This window comes from Diabrotica virgifera, chromosome 6 (genome assembly GCF_917563875.1).
Source record: "Diabrotica virgifera virgifera chromosome 6, PGI_DIABVI_V3a".
Taxonomy (NCBI): domain Eukaryota; kingdom Metazoa; phylum Arthropoda; class Insecta; order Coleoptera; family Chrysomelidae; genus Diabrotica; species Diabrotica virgifera.
Window position 1 is genome coordinate 202,824,011 of NC_065448.1, and position 20,805 is coordinate 202,844,815.

The 20,805-nt window shown below is 35.9% G+C and overlaps 1 protein-coding gene across 1 annotated transcript in view; it reads left to right on the forward strand.

The window, feature by feature from the left end:
* The window catches only part of LOC114332225 (putative inorganic phosphate cotransporter), a 74,779-nt gene extending 56,814 nt beyond the window's left edge, over positions 1-17,965 (forward strand). Inside the window, exon 7 of the mRNA XM_028281986.2 lies at positions 17,278-17,965. Within this exon, the coding sequence (XP_028137787.2) occupies positions 17,278-17,409 (132 nt within the window). The 3' untranslated portion in view covers positions 17,410-17,965. The remainder of the gene's footprint in view (positions 1-17,277) is intronic.
* Positions 17,966-20,805: the final 2,840 nt, after the last annotated feature.

Genomic DNA, 20,805 nt, shown 5'->3' on the forward strand with positions numbered 1-20,805 from the left:
TCGTTTCTTTCACCTCTCAACACTTGACCCAAATATTTTATTTTCCTCTCTTTGATTATTCTTAGTACCTCTTTTTGTTTGCTCATGCACTGAAGTACCCCATTGTTAGTAACTTTTTGTACACATGGAATTCTCAGCATTCTTTTGCTGATTCAGAGTCCATTATCCAACTTTCACAGCCATGCTTCACAACATTTGATTATTCAGATTCTGAGCTCCAGACTAAGGTCTATTGTTGTAAAAAAATGTTTTCATGTTTATGAGTGTTTTCCTCGCTTGTTCGATTCTTGATAGGATTTCTTTTTTGGGGGACACTGGCTATTGACATTTGCTCCCAAATATATATGTATGTTACATAAGGGGCATAAGAATTTAAGAAAGGCTAAGGTGGGGCATGGCACAAAAAAGGTTGGGAAACACTGGCTTAGATGGTATTATACGGGGGTGAATGGAAGAGTTGTATTTTCTCCTAACTTTAAAAAACTCTGTGGAAAAATTGGAGGACTGATTTTGATTGACACTCCTTTTGTATTATCCCGGAGGTATCACAAAGTTTTTTTTTAATTATCCGAATATCTCTTTTCTTGTAAGAGCTATAAATAAAAACACTGCTTTGAAGGTTTGTTTAATTAAAAATAACAAATGCACTAAAATTAACAGAACAAAACGAAATTAACAACAAAACAAAACAATTCAATAGCTGGTTTGTCCACCTCTTGCAGCAATGACTGCTCGCAATCTGTTTGGCATCGAATAAAGATTTGTTATCCTTGCCTGGAGAATAGCCAGATATTCCTCTACCAAGGCCATAATAAGTACCAAATTTTCTGGAGGCATAGGATGACGGCGAATAGCTTTTTTTAAGTCATCTTATAAATTCTCAATAGGATTGAGATCTGGGATGCATGCGGGCCATTCTAATCTTATCAATCCAACCTCTATTTTATGAGTCTATCAGTGTTTTTATTTACTCTCTACAGCTCTTACAAAAAAGAGATATTTGGATAATTCAAAAAACAAAAATTTTAGTTATGCCTCTGGGATAATATGACAGGACTATAAAACAAAATCAGATCTTCCATTTTTCCACAGAATTTTTTTAAGTTAGGAAAAAATACAACGCTTCCATTCACCCCTGTATAATGCCACGCAAGCAAAATTTTTGTATTACCGGAACAATACCAAATGATGTCAATACATGTACCTACAAACTGGTGCAATAATCTTGAAAATCTGAGCACAAAATAATAAAGTTATAAATTGTCAAACTTAATAAAAAAATTTGGGTGGCGGAATTTTGTGCCGGTGAGTGTATTTAGAAAAACGAAAACTGGTACGCCTATTTATCTTTGAGAGATAAATCTATTCCATCAATTACGAATTTCTAGTACCGGTCATAGGCGTCCGTTTTGGGTTGGGCAACGGTTATTTTGTCACATAACTTTTTTGTCTTTAACTTTTAAGCACTTTTGACACTGGATTATTAAATTGTGAGGTATTATAGTACTAAAAGGTACTCTTATTTTAAGTCGGTAGGATGCACCGTTTTCTAGAAAAATCGATTTGAATATTTTTCGTTTTTTGAATTTGAAAAAACTTAAAAAAAATTATTTATAAAAACGAAAACTGGTATATTTATTTATCTTCCAGAGATAAATCGATTGGCTCAATTACTTCTAGTACCTGTCATATGCGTCCGTTTTGTTTTATTTTATCGCATATATTTTTCGTCTTTAATTTTTAAGCATTTTTGACACCTGATTATTAAATTATGGTGTATTCTAGTAGTTAAAGTTACTCTTGCTTTAAATCGGTAAATTACACCGTTCTTTTTTGAAAATTTTTTTAAAATTTTTTTCAAGTTCAAAAAACGAAAAATTTCGAAATTGATTTTTCTAGAAAACGGTACATCCTAGCGGCCTAAAGCAATAATAACTTTTGGTACTAGAATATATCACAATTTAATAATCCAGTGTCAAAAATACTTAATAGTTAAAGACAAGAAAGTTATGGGATAAAATAATCGTTATCCTACCCAAAACGGACGCCTATGACCGGTACTAGAAATTTGAAATTGATGGAATCGATTTATCTCTGAAAGATAAATAAGCGTATTAATTTTTGTTTTTCTAGATAGAAGCGTTCTGGAGATATTAAAAAGCTAATTATAAGGCGCCATCTTCAAAGAGTTTTAGCTCCTTCAGTGCCATTTTCGGACTAGGTCAATTGGGTTAAATTGTCTTAAAATTATCTGAGAAATCTGCAGTCTTCGTTTGTCAAGAGAGTTGCTCGATACCCTGTATAATATTATTTTGAATATATGTTGTTAGCTTATCCCAATATTCTTGATGTGCTTTTCTTACAATAGCTTTGGCTGAATTGCGTTTTTCTACATACAGCCCAGTAAATAAACGGGAAATTCGACGATACCGTGTAATTTTCGGGGGCAACTCCGAATTGCATGAAATTTTGGATTTAGGTTCTACTTACCCTCCACTTCAAAGTTGAAATTGTGCCGTTGGTTGCTTTTACTTGGGGGTGACAGTCACCCCTTCTCGGGGGTGAAAAAACATACGTTCAAGATAAGACCGAAAATGAATAAAATTACTGATTTTAAGCAACTTTTGTTCTATAGAGTTTTTTACGTAAGTCAATACTTTTCGAGTTATTTGCCATTGAAAATGTTGGTTTTTCGGCAAAAAAACTACGTTTTCAGACGGTTTTTCGCAAATAACTCAAAAAGTCAATATTTTATCGAAAAAAATGTCCCTATCAAAAGTGTAGCTTATAAAAGACCCAAAAAAATGGTGTATCAGTGAAGTCTATCAATCAAATAAAAACAAAGTTGTAGCTTATGAAAAATACGTTCTTATTCGTCTAATTCCAAATCGAATATTTCAAGGTGAAATCACCGAAAAATTAAGCACTTTTCGGGAAAAACCCATTTAAACTTTTTTAAAGTGTTTATAAAAAGCTTTTTTTAATTGTTAACAAAAGTTTTAGCATTAAAATTAAGCGAGTTACGCTCAAAATAAAGTTGGTCCTCTTTTTTTTTGTAAAAAATCATGAAAATCTCGCCGTGTTTAGCTCCCCAAATGCAATTAATCGCTACCGCTTTACAAACAATTTACTTACCTATCTATTTTGTATATGATCTGTCAGTCTCACCAGTTTAAAGTGTTTATTTTTGAAAGGGTTATAATTGAAAAAGCTTGAATGGGTCACTAATCACAAGTGTATCCAAATTTTGAACAGCCATATCTTAACCAATTTTTGTCTTACGGAGAAACAAAATGAAACTATCATATTTATAATAGCAGAACCTACATTTTTTTACTCTTTAAGATTTTTCTTAACACTAATACTTTTTAAGTTATTTTGAAAAAATAAAAATTTTCAAAAATTTTTAGAATTTTTTTTTACTTTAAAACCAAATGTTTTCAAAAATAAGCACTTCGAACCAATCAAACTTACAGATCATATAAACAATACACATACAGTTAAAATAGATGGTAAAGCCAAACGATTAATTTCATTTAGGGTGCTAAATAGAGGGAGGTTTTCACGATTTTTTTTTACCAAAAAAAAGGGGCCAACTTTTTTTCAGTGTAACTCGTTTATTTTTGATGCTGTAAACTTTTTTAAAAAACAAATAATAAGCTTTTTTTCGATACTTTAAAAATTTTAATAAGGTTTTCCCGAAAATCGCTTCTCGTGTTGAATTATTCGATTTGGAATTAGATGAATAAGAACGTATTTTTCATGAGCTACAACTTTGCTTCTGCTCAATTTGTAGACTTTACTGGTACACCATTTTTTTCGTTTTTTTATAGGCTACACTTTTTCTAAACATATTTTTTTCGATAAAATATTTACTTTTTGAGTTATTTGGGAAGAACTGTCTGAAAACGTAGTTTTTTTGTCGAAAAATCAACATTTTAAATCGCGAATAACTCGAAAAGTATTGACTTACTTAAAAAACTTTATAGAACAAAAGGTGCTTAAAATAAGTCAATTTATCCATTTCCGGCCTTATTTTAAACACGCGTTTTTCACCCCCCGAGAAGGGGTAAATGTCACCCCCCAAGTAAAAGCAATCAACGGCACAAATTCAACTTTGAAATGGAGGGTAAGTAGAACCTAAATCCAAATTTTCATGCAATTCGGAGTTGCCCCTGGAAATTACACTCCAAAAAGGTCATTTATTGGGCTAATACAGGGTGAGTCATAAGGAACTGTACATACTCCTACCTCGTATAGAGGCCCCTAAGGGGAATAACAAATGACCATTAAAAAGTGTCTGCTCCCATTGTTTAATAATATACAGGGCGAATTTCGCATTTTGACAGAAATTTATATTCGTCATAATTTTTGAACGGTCAGATCGATGTGTCTCTTATTTTGGTCAATCGTTACACTACTACCACCTAATCAAAAAAAATCAGGTCCGGCTTTAAAAAATTAGTTCGTTTGGGTCTTAGAAAAAATTTCACCCTGTATAAGCTTTTTGAAAACTCTAATATTAATTTTACAAATTAAACAAATAGGCAATTAAAATGACATATTTATTTTTCTCCCCACACGATTATTTAATTTTTTATACAAAAATCAAATTTGACTATGAATTAAAAATTTGGTAAAGTGAATAGATCTTAAAAAAATTAACTTTTATTACAAAAATTAATTTTTTTTAAACAAATATTTGATTTATTTTACCACCCAATCAACTGATTTATTCAAACTGGAATAAAATCAGATCTGGCTTTAAAAAATTAGTTCGTTTGGGTCTTAGAAAAAATTTTACCCTGTATACGCTTTTTGAAAACTCTAATATGAATTTTACAAATTAGACAAATAGGCAATTATGTATGTATGTATGTAGATAGGGGTGATAGGTACACTGCGACCCGTAGGATCTATTGTGTCCCCCTTGCTTGCCATGAGTCTGATGTTTTCTCAGACCTATAGCAGCTCTTCCAGTCCTATTTTCCTAAGAAAGATTAGGACATCGTCGGGCTTCAATTCAGGCAGGTTCTCCTCTTCTATTTCATGGGCCCCTAGGTATCTGGCCCTGGAGTTCTGCAATGCAGGACATTCTGAGAGTATGTGTATTGAGGTTTCGTCCTCTTCCTCACAGAATCTGCATTTTGCTTCATCTACCAATCCTAGCTTCTTCATGTGACTTCTTAACCGGCAATGCCCGGTCATTATTCCCGTCAAAATCCGGATCTTCTTTTTACTGAGGTTGAGAAAGCTAAGAGATCTATTCTGGTTATAATTTCCCAGAATTGTCTTGGCTTGTCTCAATCCTTCCAACTGATTCCAGTACTTGGACTTTTCCCTCTCCAATTCTCCTCTTAGTTCTCCTAAGATTGCGCTACTGCTGATCCCACATGATGGTTCTGGTCCCAGATATGGGGTTTCGGCTCCTTTTTTCGCCAGCTGATCTGCTGTTTCGTTCCCTCCAATTCCTATGTGTCCTGGGACCCATAGGAGGGTGACAAGGTTCTTCTGGCCTAGTTCATTTAGCTTTCCTAGGCACTCCCAAACCATCTTAGAACTGATTATATGTGAGCTCAGTGCTTTGATGGCTGCTTGACTATCCGACATGATTACAATCTCTTGTCTGCGATAGTTTCTTCCAATGTTAAATTCCACACATCTTTCGATGGCACGGATTTCTGCTTGAAAGATGCTTGGGTATGTGCCCAAGCTTTCTGAGTGTTTGGCTCTCGGTCCAAAGACTCCTATTCCAGTTCCCTCTTCCAGTTTGGAGCCATCCGTATACCACTTTATGGCATTTGGGTTCAAGTTCTGTATGGTATCTTCGTCCCATTCAGATTTATTGCTCAGCTTAGTGATGAATTTTCTCACAAAGTTGAATTTCTTCGGCATATCATCTTGGGGCATTTCCCAAGTTTGATCAAATTGAAGTGATCGAGGTTTTTCTCTGATGATTCCTTCTCTGATCATCCTGTATATTGTTTTCTTCCTTACATTTTCTAACTGAATGTGCAGTGGGGTCAAGTTTAAAATCACCTCCATTGCAGCTGTGGGGCAGGTTCCCATTGCTCCAGTGATACATGCACAGGCTAGTCTCTGAATCTTCGAAAGCTTTTTCTTTGTCGTGTTCAGATTAGCTCTTGTGCCCCAAGCTACTGCCCCATAAGTGATTAGTGGTCTCACTATTGCTGTGTACATCCATTGCAGAATACGTGGGTTACATCCCCAGTTTTTCCCTGCAATGTTCTTACACACCATGAGGGCCTTAGTGGCTTTGTGTATTACTTCCTCTTCGTGTTTATTCCAGAGTAACTTGCTATCTAGGATCAGCCCTAGATATTTGACCTCTGTTTTCCATTCGACGATATCCTCCCCTATTTTTATGGTTTTTAAATTCGGGTTCTTTTTCCTTGTAAAGGCTACTAGTGTGGTTTTAGTGGGGTTGATGTTAAGTCCCAACGAGTCACACCATTGGTTTGCAATATTCAGTCCTCTTTGAACTATGTCGCAGAGGATATTTTCGTACTTTCCTTTTGCAAGGATGACCATGTCGTCGGAATATCCTTGACATGGTATGCCTTCCCTGGTCAATTGACAGAGTAGGCTGTCCACAGTGAGACTCCACATGAGTGGGGACGCAACTCCCCCCTGCGGACAGCCTCTGGTCACATTAATGAAGATAGTGTCTTGTCCTGTCTCCATTTCTGCGATTCTCGTAGATAGCAGTTGCGACATCCAGGTGGAGGTCATTCCATCTACTCCTCTCTCATGCAGTGCTCTTTTGACGGCTTCATGTGGCGTGTTGTCAAAAGCCCCTTCTATATCTAGAAAGGCACATACCACGGTCTCTTTCTTATTCAGAGCATCTTGGATTTCATCAGTCAATTGTGTCAAGGCGGTTTCCGTGGATTTTCCCGCTTGATACGCATGTTGACGGGGGTGCAATGGCACCTGTTCCAAGATTTCTGTTCTAATGTAGTTGTCTACAGCTTTTTCCATCGTTTTGAGAATAAACGATGTGAGGCTGATCGGTCTAAGGGATTTAGGGTGCGTAGTAACCCGTTTCCCTACTTTTGGGATGAAGGTGACTTTGGCCCTTCTCCATGCTTCTGGTATGTATCCCAGTTCAAGACTGCTCCGACTGATTCGGACCATATGAGGAATGATTGCCTCTTGGCCCTGTTGAAGTAGGGCAGGAAATATTCCATCCGTTCCAGGTGTTTTGAACGGCTGAAAGGTGTTCATAGCCCATTTCAGCCGTTCTTCACTGCAGATGTGTTTTGCCATTGCAGTGTCTTCCCTGGTAGGTCTTCTGATTTGCTCACTCTTTTTATAATAATAGGCAATTAAAATGGCATATTTATTTTTTTCCCCACACGATTACTTAATTATTTATTATAAAATCAAATTTGTCAAAATCGCAATTTTACCATAAAAATAAACAAAATTAAACAACGTTTTTCTTAAAATTAAAAGTTTCACCATTTTTTTTTTTTTTTTTCTATAACACGTCAAGTCTAAAACTCCCCATAACACTTTTCTTTGGACTCTATAGTTTAACATAGACGTGATCAAATAGATAAATTTTAAATTTTTTCACTTAATTTTTGCGATTTAACTTTGCAATTCACGAAACTGCACCTTTTATTTTTAAAAATTCATAACTTTTACGAGAAGAAGACTGAAAGTCTACAACAATTGTCATAGTCTTCACAATGGTAAGAGATACGTGCTGTAAAAATTTCAGAAAACAAAATTTTTAAATGGAACGTTGTAGCGAGTTAAACCGTGATTTCATCTTTTTTTTTTATTTTTAGGTTAAAATTCCGATATTGACAAATTTGATTTTTTAATAAAAAATTAAGTAACCGTGTGGGGAAAAAATAAATACGCCATTTTAATTGCCTATTTGTCTAATTTGTAAAATTCATATTAGAGTTTTTAAAAAGCGTATAGAGGGTGAAATTATTTCTAAGACCAAAACGAAATAATTTTAAATCCGGGCCTGATTTTTTTCTAGTTTGAATAAATCAGTTGATTGGGTGGTAACATAAATTAAATATTTATTCAAAAAAAAAATTTTTGTAATAAAAGTAAATTTTTTTAAATCTATGGTTCGCTTTAACAAACTTTTAATTATTATTCATAGTCAAATTTGATTTTTTTATAAAAAATTAAGTAATCATGTGGGGAAAAAATAAATATGCCATTTTAATTGCCTATTTGTTTAATTTGTAAAATGCATATTAGAGGTTTCAAAAAGCGTATACAGGGTGAAATTTTTTCTAAGACCCAAACGAACAAATTTTTTAAAGCCGGACCAGATTTTTTTCTAGTTTGAATAAATTAGTTGATTGGGTGGTAACGTAAATCAAATATTTGTTAAAAAAAAATTAATTTTTTAATAAAAGTTAATTTTTTTAAATCTATGGTTTACTTTACCAAACTTTTAATTCTTAGTCAAATTTGATTATTTTATAAAAAATTAAGTAATCGTGTGGGGAAAAAATAAATATGCCGTTTTAATTTCTTATTTGTCTAATTTGTAAAATTCATATTAGAGTTTTCAAAAAGCGTATACAGAGTGAAATTTTTTCTAAGACCCAAACGAACTAATTTTTTAAAGCCAGACCTGATTTTTTTCTAGTTTGAATAGATCAGTTGATTAGGTGGTAATAGTGTAACGATTGACCAAAATAAGAGACACATCGATCTGACCGTTCAAAAATTATGACGAATATAAATTTCTGTCAAAATGCGAAACGTATATTATTAAACAAGGGGAGCAGGCACTTTTTAATGAGCATTTATTATTCCCCGCAGGAGCCTCTATACGAGGTAGGAGTATGTACAGTTCCTCATGACTCACCCTGTATTGTAGTCTTCTTTCTTGTGACTTGTGTTGGAGAGATTTAAATATGCCTGTTGTTTTTTATTGCATTTTCTATTTCTGTATTCTGGATTCTTAGGCCACTTACCTTTCCTATCGTTTTCTTTTTTCCTAATGATGAAATATTACTGTTCTTTTCAATACATTCTTTTATGTTACCCTAAATACACTAATCACAAAACGTATCACATAATTTTTAAAACAGAAAAAAAGATTAAACGTAATTTTTAATTTTTAGCAGAATGTTATAATACTCGTCCATGGTCTCTTTGGGGATCTAAGTCTACCAACTCATACCATTTCAAGTTGAACCGTATTTTTGCAAAAAAAAAGTTAAACAAAACGTTGATAAAAGAGAATATTTATTTTGGACATTTGTGTTCGAGAATTTGATCTGTGCATTATGTCTGATTAATTTTTTTAATGAGGAGATGCGTTCTTAGAAGAAAATTAGTAATTTACCGTAAAAACAAGCAGCCCAAATCATAGCTTTAATTATTGGAGGCGAACGATCGCAGCAATATATTGCTGATGTTCTGGGAATCCACCAAACCAGCGTTTCAAGAGCTTTTAGAAGACATAATTAGACCAGGGCATTTAGCACTAAAAACACCCGAATAAATAAATTTTTAAATACAGCACCTAGAGACTTGTAGTTTTTTGCATTATGTATGTTCAGGATGACGTCAGGAAAAAAGTCTACTCTTCAAAAATGTGTGGAAATGCATAATTGCACTGTAAAGTGCATAAAATGCATCTAAAATTGCATAAATATAAAAATAAAGTCAAAATCGGTATACTAAGGAACAAAATTTATTATTTGGGGGGTTTTGGGGGTCACTGAATACGTTTACGCCATCAGAACTGATCCCCGGATCACCTGGTGCCCAAGGTCACGGCAAGAGACGTCATCTTCTGGAGTTTCGATGGTTTTCGGCATTAAATCGGTGCAAACGGATTACTCACGGGTTTTAGGGGTCGCTAAATACGAATATGATATCAGAATTGACCTCCAGAGTACCTGGTGCGAAGGGTCGCTACTAGGGCACGTCATCTTCTGGAGTTTCGATGGATTTCGGCACTAAATTGATGTAATTGGACTACTCGGGAGGTTTTTGAGGTGGTTAAACACGAAGATGCCATCAGGACAGGGCTTAGGATCACATGGGACGTCATATTCTGGAGTTTCGAGGGCTTTCGGTATTAAATTGATGAAAACGGATTACTTACGTGTTTTTGGAGTTGCTAAACATGAATATGATATCAGAGTTGAACTCCGGAGTATCTGATGACCAGGATCGCTATTAGGGCACGTCATCTTCTGGAGTTTCGAGAGTTTTCAGCATAAAATGGATGCAAATGGATTTCTCGGGGAGTTTTTGAGGTCGCTAAACACGAATATGCCATTAGAACAGATCCACGGAGCACCTGGTATCCAGGGTCACTGCAATGGACTTCATCTTCGGGAGTTTTGAGAAATTTCGGCATTAAATTGATGCAAACGGACTACTTACTAATCGGATTTTATAGTTGTTGAACACGATTACATCATCAGAACAGACACCAAAGCACCTGGTACCTAGGGCACGTCATCTTCTGGAGTTTCGATAGTTTTCGGTACTAAATTAGTGCAAACTGATTACTCTTAAGTTTTTGGGGTTGCTGAACATGAATATGCTATCATACCCATCCCACGCAGCATTTGGTGCCTAAGGCAGGTCATCTACTGGAGTTTCGAGTGTTTTCGCTAATAAATTGATGAAAACGGATTACTCATGGGTTTCTGAGGTACCTGAACACGAAAACGCTAACAGAACAGACACCGAAGCGCACCTGGTGCCTAAAGCACGTTGTCTTTTGGAGTTTCGAGAGTTTTCGGGACTAAATTGATCAAAAATGGATTACTTTTTAGTTTTGGGTGTTGAACACAAATGTGGCTTACAAGAAAAATTCTGGAGTACATTGTGATTACGGTAATTACTAATAACGTCAACGCGTAATAACACCTATATAAAAACAATAAATAGATCAACATCATTAGTTTACATCAATTTGGTACCAAAATTTTTCTTAACTCCATACGAATATATAACTTAGGCACCAGGTGCTGCGGTGTTTGTTCTGACGGCGTATTTGTCTTCAGCAACCCTAAAAACCCATGAGTAATCCAAAAACCCTCAAAACTCCAGAGGATAATGTGCCTTAGGCCAAGGTGCTTCGGTGGCTCTTCTGATGGCGTATTTGTGTTTAGCAACCCCAAAAACCCGTGAGTAATCTGTTTGCATCAATTCAGTACCTTAAACTTTCGAAACTCCAGAAGATGGCGTGCCCTGGGCACCAGGTCCTCCGGTGTTTGTTCTGATGGGGTATTCGTCTCAGCATCGCCAAAAACCTATAAGTAATCTTTTTGCATCAATATAGTACCGAAAACCTCACCCAGCGGATGACGCCCTTGCAGTGACACTAGGCACCAGGTTCTACGATGGTCTGTTTTGATGGCATGTTAGTATTTACCTAGCTCAAAAACCACCGAGTAAGTTATTTTCATCAATTTAATGCCGAAATTCCTTAAAACTTCAGAAGATGACGTTCCTTGTAGTGACCTTGGGCACCAGGTGCACAGGGGATCGGTTGTGATGGCATATTCGTGTTTAGCGACCTCAAAGACCCTCCAGTAATCCATTTCCATCAATTAAATGCCGAAAGCCCTCGAAATCCCAGAAGATGACGTGCCATAGTAGCGACCCTGGGCACCAGGTATTCCGAAGTTTAAGTATGATGGCATATTCGTGTTTAGCGACCCCAAAAACCCGTTTGCATCAATTTAATACCGAAATCCCTCGAAACTCCAGAAGAGTCAGAGAAGAGACTTGCAGTGATCTTGGGCACCAGGTGATCCGGAGGTCTGTTTTAATGGCACATTCGTGTCTACCACCTCAAAAACCCCCGAGTAATCCTTTTTTATCAATTTAATGCCAAAATCCCTCAAAACTCCAGAAGAGGACGCCCCTTGCAGTTATCTTTTGCTTCAGGTGCACAGGGGGTCGGTTGTGATGGCACATTCGTGTTTAGCGACCCCAAAAACCCTCCAGTAATCCATTTGCATCAATTAAATGCCGAAAACCCTCGAACCCCAGAAGATGTGGTGCTCTAGTAGCGACCCTGATCACCAGGTATTCCGTAGTTCAGTTCTGATATCATCATATTCTTGTTTACCGACCCCAAAAAATCCTTGACTAATCCGTTTACATCAATTTAATGCCGAAAACACTCGAAACTCCAGAAGATTACGTGCCTTAATAGCAACCTTGGGCACCAGGTATTCCTGAAGCCAATTCTGATGACATATTAGTACTTAGTGACCCCTAAAAGCCGTGAGTAATCCGTTTGCATCAATTTAATACCGAAAACACTCGAAACTAAAGAAGATGACGTCACTTGCAGGGACCCTGGGCACCAGGTAATCCGGTGGTCTATTCTGATGGCATATTCGTGTTTAGCGACGCCAAAAACCCCCGAGTAATCCATTTTTATCAATTTAATGACAAAATCCCTCAAAACTCCAGAAAAGGACATCCCTTGCAGTGACCTTGGGCTCAGGTGCACAGGGGGTCGGTTGTGCTGGCATATTCGTATCTAGCGACCCCAAAAACCCTCCAGTAATCCATTTGCATCAATTAAATGCCGAAAACCCTCGAACCCCAAGAAGATGTAGTGTCCTAGTAGCGACCCTGGGCACCAGGTACTCCGGAGTTCAGTTCTGATATCATCATATTCGTGTTTACCGACCCCAAAAAACCCTTGACTAATCCGTTTACATCAATTTAATGCCGAAACACTCAAAACTCCAGAAGATTACGTGCCTATGTAGCAAACTTGGGCACCAGGTACTCTTGAGGCCAATTCTGATGACATATTAGTACTTAGTAACCCCTAAAAGCCGTAAGTAATCCGTTTGCATCGATTTAATGCCGAAAAACATCGAAACTTTAGAAGATGACGTCTCTTACACTGACCTTGGCACCAGGTGATCCGGGGGGTCAGTTCTGATTGCGTAATCGTATTCAGTGACCCCAAAAACCCCCCAAATAATAAATTTTGTTCCTTAGTATACTAATTTTGATTTTATTTATATATTTATGCAATTTTGGATGCATTTTATGCACTTTACAGTGCAATCATGCATTTCCACCCATTTTTGAATAGTAGACTTTTTTCCTGACGTCATCCTGAACATAATGCAAAAAACTGCAAGTCTCTTGGTGCTGTATTTAAAAATTTATTTATTTTGTGCTAAATGCCCTCGTCTAAATATACAAACTGGAAGTTACACAAGAAGACGCAGATGACCGTTACTTGCATACAAGTCATGTTAAAGCTAGACAACTGCAAAATACCCTTTTCATAGTCCGTAATGATCGAATAAGTGTCAATTGGGTTAGAAACAGACTAAGGGAATTTGGAATCAGAGCCAGAATGCCTGCCACTGCTCCACTGTTAATGAGGTCACACCGTATGACACGTTTAAGGTTCGCACGAGAACATGCTGATTGGAATATTAACGACCGGGCTTCTGGGCTAATATTCTTTTTACTTATGAGTCAGAATTTACACTTTGTGGATCCGACAGACGTATTCTAGTTTACAGACGTGCCGGTGAGCGATCTGCTCAGTGTAATATAAGAGCAGCCAGAAATTTTGGAGGTGGCTGAATTATGATAAGGGGAGGCATCTGCTTTGCAAGTTACATAGAATTAACACTGTCTCGTAGGGGGTCCCTGACATCTGATCGGTATATAAAATCGATAAGAAAATGTCGTGCCTTTTGTTCCAATTATGGGAGATAATTTCGTTCACATGCAAAACAACGCTCGGCCGCACGTTGCTAGAATAACAATTCAGTATCATTAAGAGGTTGGTATTTAAGTTCTCGATTGGCCAGCAGTCAGCCCAGACCTTAACCCAATTTTGGACTTCCTAGAAAGACGCATAAGAGCCCGTATCGTCGCTCCATATAACCTTGATGAACTGGAAAATGCTTTAACAGAAGAATGGGAAAAGTTGTATTTGGAGTACATACGGTCTCTGATAAGAAGCCTTCCACAGAGAATCAGGGACGTCATTAGAGCGAGAGGTGGTAATACCAGATACTAAAATGTTCAATTTGTCCTTGACATTTCTTATGTCATAGATTTGTATTTTTAATTTTTGTTGACTAAATTGTAATTTTTTTAGTCTGTTAGTTTCGATTTTTCATTTTACTGTAATAAACCACGGTTAAATATTTCTCTGTATCATTCCCTGGCATTTCCAAAAAAAATTAGTAGATACTAATCAAAACTTCTAGTAAAATAAGAAAATCTACGGTTTCGCTTTGATTGAAATCTGTCTCCCTCCATCCACCGATAGTACTATTTCTAGGTCTACTTGTTGTCAAGGAGGCTCTGAGGAAGACAAATTTACACCAATACGACCGTAGTTTCTCGATATAAATTAGAACTACACACACCGGCAAAATTAGCCGAACACGTTAAAAATGGGACATGTTTGATGTCCCGTATTTCATAAACCAGTGGTCCGATTTGAGTGATTCTTTTACTATGTTATAGCCTTATTATTTAAGAATATCGGTGTAATAATATTGTTTCTGGACAGGTAAATGTCATTTTATACCGGGTGTAACAAGCATACTGTGTTTTTTTCTTAAAGTTCGGAACACCCTGTGGAATATTCCAGCATATATAAAATATTAAAATTAAAACTCGATTGTAGAATTATGCTTTCTTAACATTTTCTTTTTTGATTCATTTGCTTAAGTTAGAAAATAAAAAAGTTATGTGCTTTAAAATCTCACCATGTTTTTTATCAATAAATCCTCATAGTAGGGGAGAAAAGTATGCTAAATTTGCAATTACTCGAGCGTTCTTGGGACCTGGAGTGGATTGTGAAGAGTGGGTGCTACAACCAAAAAAAGTTAAGTTAAGTTTTCCATAAAGTGTGGGACTCTCCATTTTTCAATTTAATTTTCCATTTCCACCAATCGTTTTTTTTTCGATTATAGCGCCATTTATCCATAATAGAAAAAAATGTTGCGAATAAAAGTTGCTTATTTTTACGTCAAAGATCCAAATATACAATAAAAATTGGGGGCTCCTATTTAATATTTTAATGTAACCCCCCACCCCACCTCCGTGGGGGGTCGTGTTTGGTGCCATTCGGTAGATTTTTGCAAAATATTGAATAGGTGTATTTTGCAGTTTTACGATCTGATGTTCATTTCGAAAAATATCGCAGGGTTCGTATTTATAATTTTTAATTTACCCCCCACCCCTCTCCGTGTGGTGTCACGAGCCCCCACGGAGGTGGGGTGGGGGATTTAATTTAAAATCTTAAATAGGAGCCCCCGATTTTTATTGCAGATTTGGATTATTTACGTAAAAATAAGCAACTTTTATTCGACATATTTTTTCGAATTATGGATAGATAGCGCTAAAATCGGAGAAAAATGATTGTTTCAAAAGAAAAATTAAATTAAAAAATGAAAAGTCCCCCACTTTATGGAAAACTTAACTTAACCTTTTTCTGATTTTAGCACATACTCTTCACAATCCAATAGGTCCCCATAACGCTCGAGTAACTGCAAATTTAGTATACTTTCCTCCCCTACTATGAGGATTTATTGATGAAAAACATGGATAGTTGTTAACGCACATAACTTTTTTATTATCTCACATAAGTAAATGAATCGAAAAGGAAAATGTTAAGCAAGCCTAAGTCTACAATCGAGTATTAATTCTAATATTTTACATATGCTAGAATATTTCACAGGGTGTTCCAAACTTTAAGAAAAAAACACAGTATGATTGGTACACCCGGTATAAAATGGTATTTACCTGTCTAGCAACAATATTATTACAACGATATTCTTAAATAATAAGGCTATACCATACTAAAAGAATCACTCAAATCGGAACACTGGTTTATGAAATACGAGACATCAAACATGTCCCATTTTTAACGTGTTCGGCTAATTTTGCCGGTGTGTGTATTTATATCGCAGTATGGTTAGAGCGCCCTCTAACGGGGAATAAGTGAAATGAATTTCGATTCGATTCCAGTTCTCTGTTTAACCCAGGTATGACAATACCAAAAGGCACCGCTAGGAAAATATTCCAATTTGCGGTTCAGAGAACCTGTATGAAACGAGTCTGTGTACTCTAATACAGATTATGGCATTAGTAAAATAAGAAAATCTACGGTTTCGTTTTGATTTAAATTTGTCTCCCTCCATCTACCGATAGTACTATTTCTAGGTCTACCTGTTGTCAAGGAGGCTCTGAGGAAGACAAATTTACACCAACACGACCGTAGTTTCTCGATATAAATTATAAAACTATTTATATCGCAGTATGGTTAGAACGTCCTCTAACGGGGAATAAGTGAAATGAATTTCAACTCGATTAAAGTTCTCTGTTTAACCCAGGTATGACAATACCAAAAGGAACCGCTAGGAAAATATTCCAATTTGCGGTTCAGAGAACCTGTATAAAACGAGTCTGTGTACTCTAATACAGAGTATAGCATTAGTAAAATAAGAAAATCTACGGTTTCGTGTTGATTTAAGTCTGTCTCCCTCCATCCCCCGACAGTACTATTTCTAGGTCTAGACTCTTCTTCAGAGCCTCAAGGAGGCTCTGCAGAAGACAAATTTACACCAACCCGACCGTAGTTTCTCGATATAAATAAAAACTATTTATATCGCAGTATGGTTAGAACGCCCTCTAACGGGGAATAAGTGAAATGAATTGGAATATTTACCTAGCGGTGCCATTTGGTATTGTCATACCTGGGTAAACAGAGAACTTGAATCGAGTCGAAACTAATTTCACTTATTCCCCGTTAGAGGGCGTTCTAACCATACTGCGATATAAATAGTTTTAATTTATATCGAGAAACTACAGTCGTGTTGGTGTAAATTTGTCTTCCTCATAGCCTCCTTGACAACAGGTAGACCTAGAAATAGTACGATCGGGGGATGGTGGAAGACAGATTTAAATCAAAACGAAACCGTAGATTTTCTTATTTTACTAATACCATACTCTGTAGTAGAGTACACAGACTCGTTTCATACAGGTTCTGTAAACCGCAAATTGGAATATTTTCTTAGCTGTGCCTTTTGGTATTGTCATACCTGGGTTAAACAGAGAATTTGAATCGAGTCGAAATTCATCTCAAAACTTCTAGACTTAATACATATTGGCGATACTTTTTATGACAAGTGTAGGTATATGAAATACAAGGACAATAAAATTGTAATGTTGTTAATCTTTGCAAACATAAAAAAATTGCGTAATTATTAATTTCATATTAATACTTGTTTCCAGGAAAATAATGCTCAATGGAATATTGTACTTTACATCAGTCTCGGTATTCGAATTGTGTCCGCTACAATATTTTTAATATTTGGATCTGGACAAGTTCAGCCTTGGAATGAAGAAATACTTGCTGACGACTAATTGGGACTATGTACATATGTGTTTTACTCCAGTATATATAACAAACAGTAATGACACTCTGCGACCTTGGTGACGTCACGAATTTCTTTCACGCAGACAGATTGCGGAGAAAATTCGCAGAACTCACTGCGCTTCTGCATACTTTCAATCTTAAAGGTTTGACTAACAACTTAGATGCATAGTAGCACAGTTGCTGCTGGTTTAACTTTGTACATTCGTTTTAATACGTTGTCCCTTGAAGCTGTTGGAACTACTGAGATCATTCAAAGATTTGATAATTTATTTGATCTATTTAATTCGTCTTATATTTATATCTAGGCCCTACAATAAGGCTTTTAGTAATTCTGATTACCAGAAACATTTTTCATTGAGCCATTCCGGTCGTAATTTTTCGCCTCAGATGACAGATATCAAGATGAGCTGCCTTTACAAAATGAAACTTCAAAGGCGCTGACGAAAGTGTCACTACTGTTTGTTTTTAATACTGTGGTTTTATCATGTTTTTGGTAAAAGCACTTTTGTGATAATTTTAAAATAAATAAAACTGTAATATATTGTTTATAGTTTATCTGAAACTAAAACCTTAAAATTAGATTATGTTAAAAATAATAATTAATAATTGGTACCTATATAAATACCTGCCATTTCAAGAATCCACTTTCTGCACTTTTCCTAAATCTATTAACAATTGGCAACACTTATGGCAGCTACTGCAAAAAAGAAGTAAAGGTATGAAAATACTTAATTTCGCTTATAACTGAACTATACGAACACACTCCTAGAACACTGAAAGTGCTTGACACACTCCCAAACCTGAACAAAGTGTGTCTGGCTCCTTGTTCAAGATATTGCCATTGCCAAGAAGGTGCCATATTATGAGAAGAAGCTTGAATGATCGGACTAGGGCATCTCAATAAATGGCCGAAAAATGAACAACCTACGTTTTGCAAATGGCACAGCCCTTCTTGAAAGTATTCAAGAAGAGTTAATTAATATCATGACTGGTTGAAAACTAAAGTCAAATATTAGATCTACAGTTAAACACATCAAAGAAGAAGATCCTGATAGTGGTACACAGATCATGATAAGTATAACAACCATCCGCATATAAGCACGCTTGACCGGTTTGAGGTTGTGAGCTCATTCTTATATCTAGGAACATTGATCACAAACACAGGGTCACTATGTAACAAAAAAAAAGAACTTCTGTTGGAGTGAAAGTAAAGATGGACTTTTAAAGGTAGACTTGGGATAAACAAATAATAGACATATGAATAGACAAATGCAAACTGAATAGAGTTGGGCTAGCTAGAGATGCAAGAGAACGACTACTTGACACTCAAGGATGGATACGGCTCATTTGCATGCCTGTCGAAGACGGTAGCTCAAAGCAGATAATGATGATGACTAGAAAAGGTCACTTTTCACACAAGGAAATACTAAAATAAGAATAGTGTACTGAAAATGAATAAAGTAAAATAATTTATAGTTCTTCTATAATAGAAGAACAATTTAAATAACACTAACAAATCATGGGCGTCAAGAAAATGATCTTCGATCACTCTCCCAGGTATCTTACACTGCTGTCAAATATTAAATATATTAAATCAGTAAATGTGAACATAAAGGAATAATAAAAATAAATTATATACAAAATAAGTAAATATTTATTAAAAATAACTACTAGATCTCTAACAATCTCTGAGTTAAACCAAATGCATATTATGTGACTCTAAAATGACAAAAGTTATGGTTTCTACTTTAACATGTTATATTCAATATAACAACAATCATGTTACCTGTTACAAAATTATATAAGTACCTCTTAAGTACATATAGGGTACAACTCACATTGAAACAGTCTCGAAAACACCGTCTAAATATAACTAAGTACGCCCCTAGTATTATTTTTTTGCTCTATCCTGAATACCAAAGTTATTTGAAGTTTCGATCTAGTTTACATTTGTAACACTTTCGCTACGCCCTGTATATTGAATCGAAGAATCGCAGTTCCTAATAGATCTTTCGCATGAAGTGAGTTTTGTCATTTCTGCGTTCCCACAATGTTACGAATTTTATTTGTCTGTCCGTTCTTTGAAATGAGACGTAGTTGTTTTTGAGTGTCCAAGTGGTGCTTGCCTGGAAGCTCACCGCCAAAGAAGTTAAAGTTATAAATCTCTCAGTGAAATGTTTTTATCGACGTTTGGTCCGAATTTTGTTTATATTATCTCACGCTAAGTGAAGACTTGAATCCTTGTCGTCGATAGTCAAATACCTAGAACAAGCCACATGCCGTTGTTGTAAGTTGTAAGATAAGGAATTTTTATTGCATTTTTAGTCAGAGTTCTGAAGATCTGTTTATTTAGTAACAGGAAATGCCACATAAATAATGTCAATAGGTATTGATAAACCTCTCAGATATTGAATTCTCGAAACTAGCCTGAGATTAGGACGCAGCAAATTTCGTGGGAACTCAGGGATTTTGTTATTGCAAAGATAGCGAGCTCGTATTGGTAGAAAGAAAAAATCTTGGCATTTGTAGGATGTCCTGAGTAAGTTTTTCTAGCCACCTGATTGGTAGGGAAATGTTTGGTATGATCACCATTGGTCAAAGTAGGTGATGGCTATCAGAATGGGAGGTAATTCCTTTTTTGGGAAGAGAGAACCCAAGTTTAGAAGGATCGAGTTAGAGGTTCCAGAAGTCAGTTCCGTGGAGGCCATCAAGCAGTTCGGTTCTGTCATCAAGGAAGTTTAGTTTTGAGTTCCAGTGAGTGTTTCAAAATGTAGTTACCAGTTTCCTGGCCGGCTGAGTTGACCCAGCCCGGCGTATAAGATGGTGTGTAGCGTGAGCTCCGGCAATTTTCTCGCTGTTTTTAAGCGAATCACCGAAATGATTTCATACCACTTTTGGTATTAAATAGTTTTTTTATGCAGTCAGATCCGGAAGTAGGAGTTAGAAGTTTCATTTTGCATTACTAAGTCTAACATTACAAGTAAATCATGAAGTATGCTTATATATTTCATTTTGATCCCGTTTAATGAACTTTAAAATATTTTTGTTCGAGTACAAAGCTGAATTTTTTTATGATAACTTCTGTAATGAACTATGGATAACATTATGTACTGTTGCTGTAGCTATTAACAATGTGAAGTGATTTTCGCGTAGTGAAATCGCGTCTTGGACTTACAAACCAACCAACAACCAGAAGAAACCAGGACAATGATTGTAAAGGTATCATTTTTTATATTTGTAGAACTTTTTCGTTTCATTTTTTTTTTGATTTGGTAATCTGGTCTCAATTTGTAACACCGAGAGATCAGAGATTCATTTTTTTGTTTTTTAATAAATAATGTTTGATTTACATAATATAAATTTATTATTTCTTTCCTTCTCTC